This window comes from Varanus komodoensis, unplaced genomic scaffold (assembly GCF_004798865.1).
Source record: "Varanus komodoensis strain SLA01 unplaced genomic scaffold, ASM479886v1 scaffold11, whole genome shotgun sequence".
Lineage (NCBI taxonomy): Eukaryota > Metazoa > Chordata > Lepidosauria > Squamata > Varanidae > Varanus > Varanus komodoensis.
In genome coordinates, this window is record NW_025335317.1 from 19,199,033 (window position 1) to 19,209,798 (window position 10,766).

The 10,766-nt window shown below is 44.6% G+C and overlaps 1 protein-coding gene across 1 annotated transcript in view; it reads right to left on the reverse strand.

Annotated features, from left to right (window-relative positions):
• LOC123018429 (paladin-like) overlaps positions 1–9,190 on the reverse strand; it is a 77,551-nt gene extending 68,361 nt beyond the window's left edge. The window contains exons 1-5 of the mRNA XM_044420509.1: positions 8,927–9,190; positions 8,095–8,191; positions 7,268–7,372; positions 1,733–1,828; positions 16–150 (exon numbers count right to left, since the gene is read on the reverse strand). Coding sequence (XP_044276444.1) covers positions 16–150; positions 1,733–1,828; positions 7,268–7,372; positions 8,095–8,191; positions 8,927–8,982 — 489 coding nt within the window. The 5' untranslated portion in view covers positions 8,983–9,190. The remainder of the gene's footprint in view (positions 1–15; positions 151–1,732; positions 1,829–7,267; positions 7,373–8,094; positions 8,192–8,926) is intronic.
• Between the last annotated feature and the right edge of the window lie 1,576 nt (positions 9,191–10,766).

Genomic DNA, 10,766 nt, shown 5'->3' on the forward strand with positions numbered 1-10,766 from the left:
GAGGTGTTCACTCACCAGCACTCGTGCGCCCTTTGTTAGCTGCTCCCCCGTGATTGTCAGTTCCGACAGGTTTGTGCTTGCCTGGAGCCTGTACAGCTCAGGATGCCTGCACATCCATCTACTGAAACTGAGAGCAAAAGCCAAGGGGTACTGCCAGTCCATGAGAAAGAAGAGAAGGGGGAGACAGACAAGCATAGCATCAGGAGCATGCTGTGATCCCAGGTACTGCGTATATCACAAGCCATTCATAGGGGGAATAAAGGAAGTATCTGGCTGTTAGGGGCATGGGAGGGTTTTACAGTTCCACTGCTGAGCAGTGTCTCTTAGCCCGAGATGAGACTAGTTCAGGCCATATGAGAAAAGGAACTCAGAAGATAAAGTGACCACATCTTCCTTTGCTGCTGTCTCGTGTGTGTTTGGAGGAAGAGATAAGCAAGCACGGGAAACTGTCAAGGGGATTTGCAGATTTAATACTAATTCTGCTTTCTTTTATTTGAGATCCCAACATTCAGAATTTCAGTTCTCAGCTCTCTGGTTAAGATCAAGTGTTGTTTGCAAACAACCACTGGACAAACAGGATGTGTGATGTGTTGGATGTCTTGCGTGCGATGAGGATGGCACAAGGCAATGCTCTTTCCTATGTGATCTGACTCCAAGAAGGAGCCTGCAAGAAGCCATCACACAGGACACCTGCATGTAAAAAGCAGAGGACCAGGGAGGACCAGCTTCCCAAAGTTTCTCTGTATCAAGGAAGGGGACTGATTCAGTGCTTGATACCTGTCTCAGGTATGTCACTGGCACAACACTCAACTCCTACCATGTACAGCTGCAAGACTTTAAAGGTCGGACGAAGTAATCTAGGACTGGGGCTGCCCTCCTTCCATGAGTCTGCCTGGGTGATCTGCTCAGGAACTGAAACCTAGTTATTGGACAAGCAGGGAAGGAATGGTAGGGATAAAGGATAGGCCACCCATTACTTTTGGACTCTGAACCTGGTGATTGGCCATGACCTATGGGAACTGTAGACCAAAGCATCTGGAGGGTACCAGGTGGCATACCAGTGGCCTAGCCTGTGGAATGCCCTCAATCATTGGAGTTCCCATTCATCTGGATCACTAGAACAAAGCTCTTTAAGGGACAAAACAGACATTGCTTTAAGTGTGGGTCCAGCAACTGCATCCATTTTTCCGGTTTGTACTTGGTAGTAGGCAGAGTCCGATCCTGATCAGGATCCTAGCATGGGAAGCAGAGTGGCCTCTCATATCGGATTGGGGGGCTGTGTCCACTCTAGAATTAAAATGGAGGTGGGGAGACACAGCTGCTAGCCATACATGTAAATGTTCTTCACTGTAGGATAGTGCCTGAGTCCCTGCGATGGTTGCTGCCCACTGGCTCCTCTTTTCCCTTTTCTTATTTGCAGCTGTAGTTTGAGTTATTTCATTTCTGTTTCTAACAGGTGTTTAAAATTTGGTAATTGTGATCCACCTTAGGGAAGCTTTTCCACAAAAAGGGTGTGCTATGAAGGTTTTTAAGAAGAGAAATAAAATGAATAGGAGGCTGGCACTGGAAATTTTAGTTCTCTATCCAGATCCTGCCTCCTGCACCCTTCACAGGTTGCTTCAGTAACTCCATGCCCTGACATCAGCATAGTATCTGCCACATGCCATTGGATGCCTTGAATAGGGGTGGGAAAACGCATGGGTCAGTTGAGAATTTAGGGAAGAATGCTCACCTGTTCATGAAGGTAATAGTTAAAGGCTACCAAGCAGAAATAGCGCCCAAGGCTCTGTAATGTCCGCTGCAGGAAATACTCTTTGGCGCTGTTCCCCTGCAATGCAAACACACACAAACTTGTACAGGAACTTGTGAACGTATTAATTTGGAGTGGTGAGCCTTGCAGATTGGAAAAAACAGTTTCACAACAACCTTAATCATATATACATTCAAGGTAAAACATTAACGTTTTGTTTTGTTTTTTGGTGTGGAACTATGTATAGAAGGTGTGCATCTCTTCCGCAACCACAGATCTCAACAGGGGATGGAATTACCAAAGACATCCATGTATATTATACACTTTGAGAAAAATCCACATCAAAGAGTACATTTGGCAATATGTATAATATATGAGAATGTGATTAAATGCTCTTATTTGGCATTGTTATTCTGCACAGGGCAATGAATCCTGAAACCCCAGACTCCTAGAATGTTCATAAATTGAAAACAGAGTATCTCAGAATCCTGGATTTTGTGCTTAGTTTTCCGATTTCTCCTCTGGTATGGCCTGATTGCAATATTAGAAAATGCGCATCACTCCATGAGCACTACTACTAGGAAACAGAGCCTAATGTTTTGAAAGACCTTACTGGCATTTTCATCAGCCTAGAAATGTTGTCCTGCAAGCCCGTCATCAAAAGTGGTCTCTACGGCAGCAGCAAAAAGGAGCAATGACATGAGCAAATGCTCTGCCATTATGTGGCTGCTAAAAGCCTGACACTGTAAGAACAGCTTTATCCTTAGATAGGAATCCACTTTACAAGCCCTGCTTCCCTCTTACTCCTAAGAAATTATAATGTGCACGTCCTGAAAGGTCTTCATCTGGGGTCCACCTTAGACATGCTAAAGTTTACCTGTCCCAGGGTTGTTCTCTTGGTATTGTCTTAATCCCTCTTGTATTCTCCTAATGCGCCTATAACAGTGAGCCTGATCCCCCAACCCTCCCCCAAACATATGTAACTGATTGGTTATAAAAGCATCTTGTATAGACTCCATCTTTGCAGTCCCTTTGGGGGCTACCTACATGCCACATGTTTTTCCTGTGCATCTAAATAAACTTTAAATGTTCCTTTGATTGTACACCCGCAGCGGACTCTCATTGGGTTGGTGTTTTGTTTTGTTTTTTAGAGAAGTAGAAACATAGCAAGTCACAAAGGATCTCCCGAGCCTTCTAGTCTGACCTCCGGCTCCAGCCAGTTCCACTCATTTAATTCCCAGCTTTTAGTTTCCACTCTTGTCACCTGCCAGGTTCACCTCCAGCTACTCCTTTGTAGAGAGCAACATCCAGACTCCTAGTTCTCAGCATGAGATTGCTTTTGCAGGATCTAAGACATGTCTGATTGATTTTTGACCAGAGACACTTAATATTACATATATGAATCACAGACTGTCTTTGAGCAACTCAGATAAGAAGATATTTACCTTACTCTTCCCCTAAAGAATGCAGAGATGGCGAGTTGCCAGTGTCACCTGGTGTGTTTTGTAGCTGAGATGGATCAGAGATCTCTGGTCTAAATCCAACAGTAAAGCACACTGACTCTCCATACGGAAAACACAGTGCTCCAATATTTAACTCTATTGACTTTATTTCATTTTGAAAAAGAGAAAGAACTTGGCAAGTGTCTGTTGGAAATCTGTGATATTATATAATGGTCTTCCATTAATATTTACTTGCTATACTTTAAAAGAAATCCGGTCTGAAGTCATTTATCAAAAGAGATTAGGAAATAACTTTAGAACTGAACTAAAAATTTTCCTGCATGGAATATTTCCAGTCACACATTTTAAAAAGTGAAGTAGGGGTGGGAATCGCTGGGCAAAATCCAGGCAGAACTAAGCACATTTAAGTATTACCAGTCTCAATAGGGAAAGAGTTATGCAAGACACTTTAAAAAGGCAGAATTTATGGGTACAGCAAAAATTCAATTACTGAGTACATATCATCATACAATTAGGCTGGCATAAAGATGTATCTGTGCCCATTTAAAAATATATAAATGGTCCCTCCCTGACTTCATTCAATTAAGCAGGACTGGAGTATGCATATACCCAGGCAGCATAAGGTAAAACCATATGCAAACTTTCCTCCTAGCCAGCTGCAACTGCAACAACAACAACAACAAGTCTATCAACTCCACAGTGGGTAGCCATGGGTCTGGAACTGGCTTAGTGAGTCCCACATTTTCCAGGCCTGACATATGCTACATGCCCTCCTTTCCACTGCAGTGCATTTTGCCCAAGACAAGAACATGAGTCCAAGGAGGAAAAAAAACATTGTTTAGCAAGAGCTGCTGCTGTGCTTTTAGCGTCAAATAAGCACTCCCCGTGTTTAAACAGAGTTTAATTCCAAAGACTAATTTCCCAGAGCCAGCAAGGACATTACATCAGCCTCATCCTGCGAAAGCAATCTGAGAGCAGAGAATCAGAAGTTACTCCCAGGTAGCTGTTCTTTGAAACTAGCAAAAGGAGTAGTCGAGGAGCTACAAATGGCAAGAGAACTTTGGCTACAGAGAAACCCTGTAGCACTGGGCATGTTTTTCTGGCAAGTGGGAGCAAGAAACAAAAACTTTCCTGATTTCCTCTACACTGGAATCATTGGATTGTGCTTCCAGTTTCCTCACCAAGGTCCAACTGGTATGCAAGACATGCTTAGACTGCTAAAGTACCTATTTTGGGGGTGGTGGGCTTCTCTCCATTCCTTTGTCTTCCCACTCAACCAAAAACTCCCAACAGCCAGCAATTTACTGCTGTTTGATATGAGATTGAAACTCATCATGTGACACTTTCTAGAAATTTAAAGCAAGGGATATTCCAGCACATTGAGAAATCTATTCCATCAGCAATGAGCCTGTGGGGTAAAATATCTGACCTACACCTGTCAGACTTCAGCACAAACCTTACTTTAGCCATGCATTAAGTGAGAGAAACCTCCTACAAGTTTCAAGAATGAGTGAAACGTTTTAAGCCTCAATTTTAAGCCTCTGTGCCTGCAGAGTTGGAAGTTCATTATTTATGCTCCACACGTGTAATACTGGATGTGTCCAATTGTCTTAACTGTGCTATTGTCCTGTATAGAATTTCACAGAGAATCTGGACAGCACTGCTTTCCTTTTGGAACCCTGTTTTGTTTTTCCACCACTTCTTTCTTCCAGAAACAAAACAAAACATCGAGGAGGAAAACAGAGTATCTGCAGTGTCTGTACACTAGAAGCCCTCCACCTGGAAGCACCCAACCAATCTCTTTTTATTTCTTTTGACAAGGTGAACAAACTTGCTAACTCCTCCAGGAACTATATTCAGATATTTGCTCTGAATGCCTCCATCAGAGTAGGTTTGGAGCAGAAGATTCAGCGTGAACATGAGTCCCCGGACGGCTTACCCTTCAAGCCCCACCCTCCAAAGCTGCACACTGAGTGTACACACCTCAGACATGTAGCCTTGCACATGATCTCTTCTATGACTGATCAAGGCCAACACAGAGCTCTACACGAGCGGGCTCCCCTTCTTCAGATGCCCACCCTTGAAAGTGCAGGTGTTGTGGTGGAGCCAGGGAGAGGCAACGGGGTGGGGTGGGGTGTCTGCGAGGATGACCATTCACCTGGCATGGGACCTCATTCATACCATATACCACTGGAAAGCACTTAGGGGACCCACCTTCCAGTCCCACTCAGCCACGAGGTATGGGGCATGCTGCCATGTTTTAGCCTAAATGACCTAACCAAATCGCTGGGAAGATCAATGGACTATCCTGTCAGAGCTCACTCTGGTTAAGCCGGGATGAAGCGAAGGCAGAAGGCAAACAAGGCAGAAAGCAAAGGTAATCTGTAGCCGGTAAGCATACAAACCTTCTCACTGAATAGCTAGCCATTCTTTAGAATAGTGGTGCAAAGTCTCAGGCCTGCAGGAAAAATCCAGCACTCCATGAGGCCGTATCAGGGGTCCCTAGAGGGTCAGGTGTTCCCCTGCCCTTGCCCTCCCACCCCATTTGCTGATTGGTGGTTTCCCAACCTTAGCTGGTTTTCGCCCATTCTGATGACTTGGCTACAGGCAGCAAGATCTTCAAGGTACAATATCCTGGTATTTTGGCCTTGCCTATTAGTGGAGGAGAGAAGTGGCTAGGAAATATCTGCCGTCCCACATTGCCATGTCGAGTGAAACATTTGCTTTGTGAATACAATGCCCCAGCAGCGCCTTCCCTTGGCCAGAACTGGGTAGTGTGGCTAAGGGAAAGCACCCCCTTGGGATGCAAGCCCTGACATGATCCCAAACATATAGCCTGAACATCCTTGCCATTTTCTTCTTCCAAGAGCTTTTATCTTCAACCCAGAGTGTTTTTCTTGGAAACACTCATACAAGACATCCTCCTGGAAACACAAGGTACTGTGATGATTTTCTGCCTAAATATTTGTCCTGTGTAAAGCTTTCAGTACAAACTGTCTTGGTTTATAGCTATCATTCACACATGAAAAATGTTGCAGTCTATCCTGTTTATATATCTTCCCTAGGCACAGAGGGGCTGGGGTGGGGAAAACGTTCAAAGAGAAAAATAAAGCAGCATACCCCTTGACTTTATCTTTCCTCTTTCCATTCTTCAAATTTAGGAGACGCTGCAGGTCATGACAGAAGAGTACATCTCCAAAACTTAAAATGGATTTTGCAGGCTGGAATATTTATGTTATAACAGATTTATGCATCGGCCTCTCGAGGACCCTTTTAAATTAGGTGATCAAATGCAAGCTACCAACTGTAAAAAGATTATTCTTATGTGAATATAAGCTAACAGGAACATCACTTGCCCCATGGGAACATCACCTGCCCCATGACCCTTGCAAGTAGAGATGGTGAGAACTGAAAGCCGCATCTTCTGTGTGCAAAGCAAGCACTCCAACAATGTGCTAAGGTTCCTCCCCAAGGAGCTAGAAGACTGATCTAGGAGCCAAGGTGCCATGGCTTTAAGCCTCACCTCTGTCAAGAAGTTATTAGGGAGAGCTTAAGCAAGCCATTTTCTCTCAAACCTGCCTGAAATAAAGGGTAATGCTATTGACCTACTTTATACAGTTTAAGGGTTACTAAGAAAATAAAGGTGTGGAATGCACTAAGTAAGTACTTGCTTTATTTACATTTCTGCATGGTTATGCAAAGGTGAGGAGATGCTATGGGTGTGCTGTACACAGAACACGTGAGTGTAGAACTGAGGAGATCTCTTGGTTAGAACAAGCTGCTACGTATAAAGCACAAGGGTCTGCTATGCCCCCATCCAAGACCATTTCACAGTGAAGGCACCCCAGGGGAGGCTGTAGATCTCTGAGTATATGGAAGAGACTTCCACTAGAGATCCCGATTTCCCTCTGAGAGCCGTAACACCCATTCATACATAGGCCTACAGTGACCATAAACGCAGGTGCAGAGAGCACTATGGAGAACTCACTGATGCCCAGGGATCTGGTCAAGATGTAAGAAATAAGCAGATTCTCTGGCTCAGCCCAACCAGTACCTGAATCTGGTAATCATCTCCAATCCCTTCCAACTTCTTCTTACATTCATAAATGGCTTCCTTCAAGTCATGCATTTCTGAACACAAGGAGATGGCAGCATCCACCTTCAAGGACCAAATGCAAATGTCAGAGCAATGCAAGGGACAAGACACGCCCCCCCCTTCAATGCTACACCTGCTTCATTGGCTTCCTACCTATCTTAACACCTGGAAGGTGCTCTTTCAAGTAAATCCACAATCTGGACTGTAACAGCTTCCTAGACAATTTGTAAATCTTTCTAGCTCATGCTAATCCAGTATACAGCTCCTTCATCCACTGCATTACATGTCTGACAACAACCCACACCGAAAAGGGGTGTTGGTGGATTTCATAAAATATACCAGACCTAATTTGTTTGTTGTAAACCATCCCGAGATGCTAGTATAGGGACGGTTTATAAAAGCGTTAAATACATAAATGATTTTTAAAAGACAGACAGACATCTTCAATCTGCTACAAGGCCAGATTAATAATGATGCTGTGTGTGTTAAAATGATGTTCCAGACAATGTGTGGACTCTACTACAGACCCATTTCCATACTCAGGAGCAGTGTGACCTCTGTGTCATGGGTCCTCCAGCTTCCCTGGTGCACTAGTCTCATAGCTCTGAAGAGCAACCATGTGCTCAGCCCTACAGCTGGAGCTGTGATTGGGACAGCTGCCTCAGGCTGCCTCCCTCTGAGGAACGAATGTGCAGAAATGTGAATTAATAGCACCGATGGGGAAGCACATTTCTGAGGATGCACTATCACGGCATGGCTGCACCCATCAATCTAAATTCACTCACCTCTTCCACTATTTGCTGGCCTTTTGGTACTGTGCCAATGAAGTTTTGAATAACCCGAAATCGATCCCGAGGCAAGAATTTAGTGGATTGTGGAAGGCTGTGGTTGGAGAAGAACAAGAGAAGATTTATGTTATCTGAGTAGTCTCCCCCACACACTAGAGTTTAGAAAGTTCTCTCATTTCACGGTATTAAAAATACACTGGATACCATTCCATGCTCTGTATACTAACAAACTCTTTAATGAAAAACAGGAGTTGTTTCATTCAAGTTGACCTTCATGTTCAAGTTGAAGTCATGCCACTGGCTTTGAAAAAGTATACTGGATTCAAGAGCTGCTCTAAACATTCACTTCTATAAATGACTGCTGGAGTCAATAATGCCTCCCTGGCCAATGCTTTCATAGCCCACTGGATATCTGCATGTTCTACACTGTGGAAGAGTACACACTTGTAACACCCAAAAACAATATATTAGAAATCCTCATATAAACAGCACACTTCAATACATGCTTTCCCAGGGTAATAATCCTAGAGCTATGGGTTCTTTTCCCACGTCCTCTGCAGGCTGTGGCTTGGCTCCATTGTTTATATCATCTGGAACCACTTGCTGTACACTTGCTCTCCCCAATCATAGTTACAGCCATGAGAAACAGTGATGCACAGTGGACAGACAGGGGCCAACCTACAGGGCCTTTTGGTTCCTTGAAGCTGCACAGTTTCTAAGGAGTAGAGGCCTAATCTTATGGGTTTAGTCTCATGGTATCTGTCAAATCAGCACTCCTTCCTTCAAATTCTTCCCCTTATGCTAGTTCAGGTTGAGAAGGTGCACTTACTCTAGTTTCTGCAGACCGCCCTTGTGGTGATACAGCACCAGAATGCCCAAGACCATGGCTAGGTTGGTCCTTCCAACTCCTGTTTGGCAGCTGAAGAGCAGAGCAGGAGGTGGCCTACTGGGGTCTTGAAGAAGGAGCAAGTTTGGACTTTCCTATGGGACAAAATTGCAGGACAGACATTTCTCGAGCTGCCATTTTCTCAAAATAATGAGCCACCCAGTGGAACCAGAAGAGCACATTTTCCATTCTTGGAGCCAACATGCAGTGATTGTCGCAAAGGAAGGAGCATTTTGATTCTCTGTCATGGTAGAGAACGAGGGCAGGGGCATTTCTACCAAAGTATCACCATCTTGCTTACTCTGCTTTCCAGGAAACATATGGTTATACTAATTGTTCCAGCAAAACACAGATTTGTTATTTCATGCTGCGTTGCAGCTTTGCAGCACTGACAAATCCAGGCAAAAATTAACCCTAGAATCCATTTAGGGTTTATAGCCAGTCATCTAATCAGTGCTTGAGATAATTGTGGAGAGTTGGGTAAAATAAATATAAATGCTGTAAGCTGCCCTGAACATGATCTGAACTGTAGAAGAATGGAATATAAATTCCCTAAAGCACACACTTCCGTCTGCTTAGAACTAAGTCCCACTAAATTCAGTGAGAGTTTCTCTTAGGCAAATACATACAGGAATGCAGCCTCAATGGCTTATTGTTCCAAAGATCAGGAAGATCCTCATTGCCCCACACCTCAAATTAAGTTAGCCAGTTAAAAACAGGTGAGAACACCTTGGAGTTGGTAACATTGAAAAATACCTATCTTCGAAAAGTCAGATTAGAGCAACAGATTAACTTTTTAAAAAGAACCCCCGGCAAGCTAAGGTCAGGTTTCATGGGAACTATATGTTTTTCAAGGTAAAGGGTGAAGGATAGAGACACAGAAACAGGCCCAGTGTGGGAACTGTTCCTTGCACTATCTGTTTTATGATCATCGGCGTACGAAGCAAGTGAATCTCCCTCCCTGGCTCAGCCTTTTCTCCCACCAAGTCTCTCCATTCTCCTGCTCCTGGGCCCAGACTGGAGGCAGCCTCGATTTTCTGTTATTGTCCCTCTCTCCCGCCAGCACTGCACCTTCTTACCACTTGCTTCAGAGAGCTACAAGAGTTCCTACTGCTCATGCTGAGAAGGACAGCCCAAATGTATTAGAATAGTTTATATCAGCCTTCCCCAGGCTTGTGCCTTCCAGGCACAGTTAGACTGCAACACCCAGAATTCCCAGCCAATGGCCCTGCTGCATGGGAATTCTGGGAGTTGTGGTCCAAATGCTTCTGAAGACCACCAGATTGCAAAAGGCTGGTTTATATCAGTTTTAGTATGTCTCTGGCCTATTTAAAGAACCAAGCAAGCATCTATTTGGCCAGCATGAAGCTATGCTTTGCCAGGCATGTGATGCCTAAGTTGCAGAATGCTCTAACCTTGACTTGTTTCTGCACCACTTCTACACCTGCTATTTTTAGAGCTGGCTCTGCCATTAAGCAAAGAAAGGTAAGCCGCCTCCAAGGGCAAGTCTTTGGGTACCATCCGCCCTGGTGCCAAGCACAGGCATGGTTGGGCTGGGCCCAAAGAGAAACAGCCCCTGGAGTTGCTCCTCCCCCTGCCCATTGCAGTCTGCTTCCTCACCTGCCTCTTGCTGTGGTGTGGGACAATGGTGGTGATGAGGCAAAGCAGTAGGTACCGCTGCCTCCCTGCTCCCTGTCAGGCAAGTAAGTGGTAGCAAGACAGAGACAGAGACAGAGACAGAGACAGAGAGACAGAGAGAGAGACAGAGAGAGAGGGGGGGGGG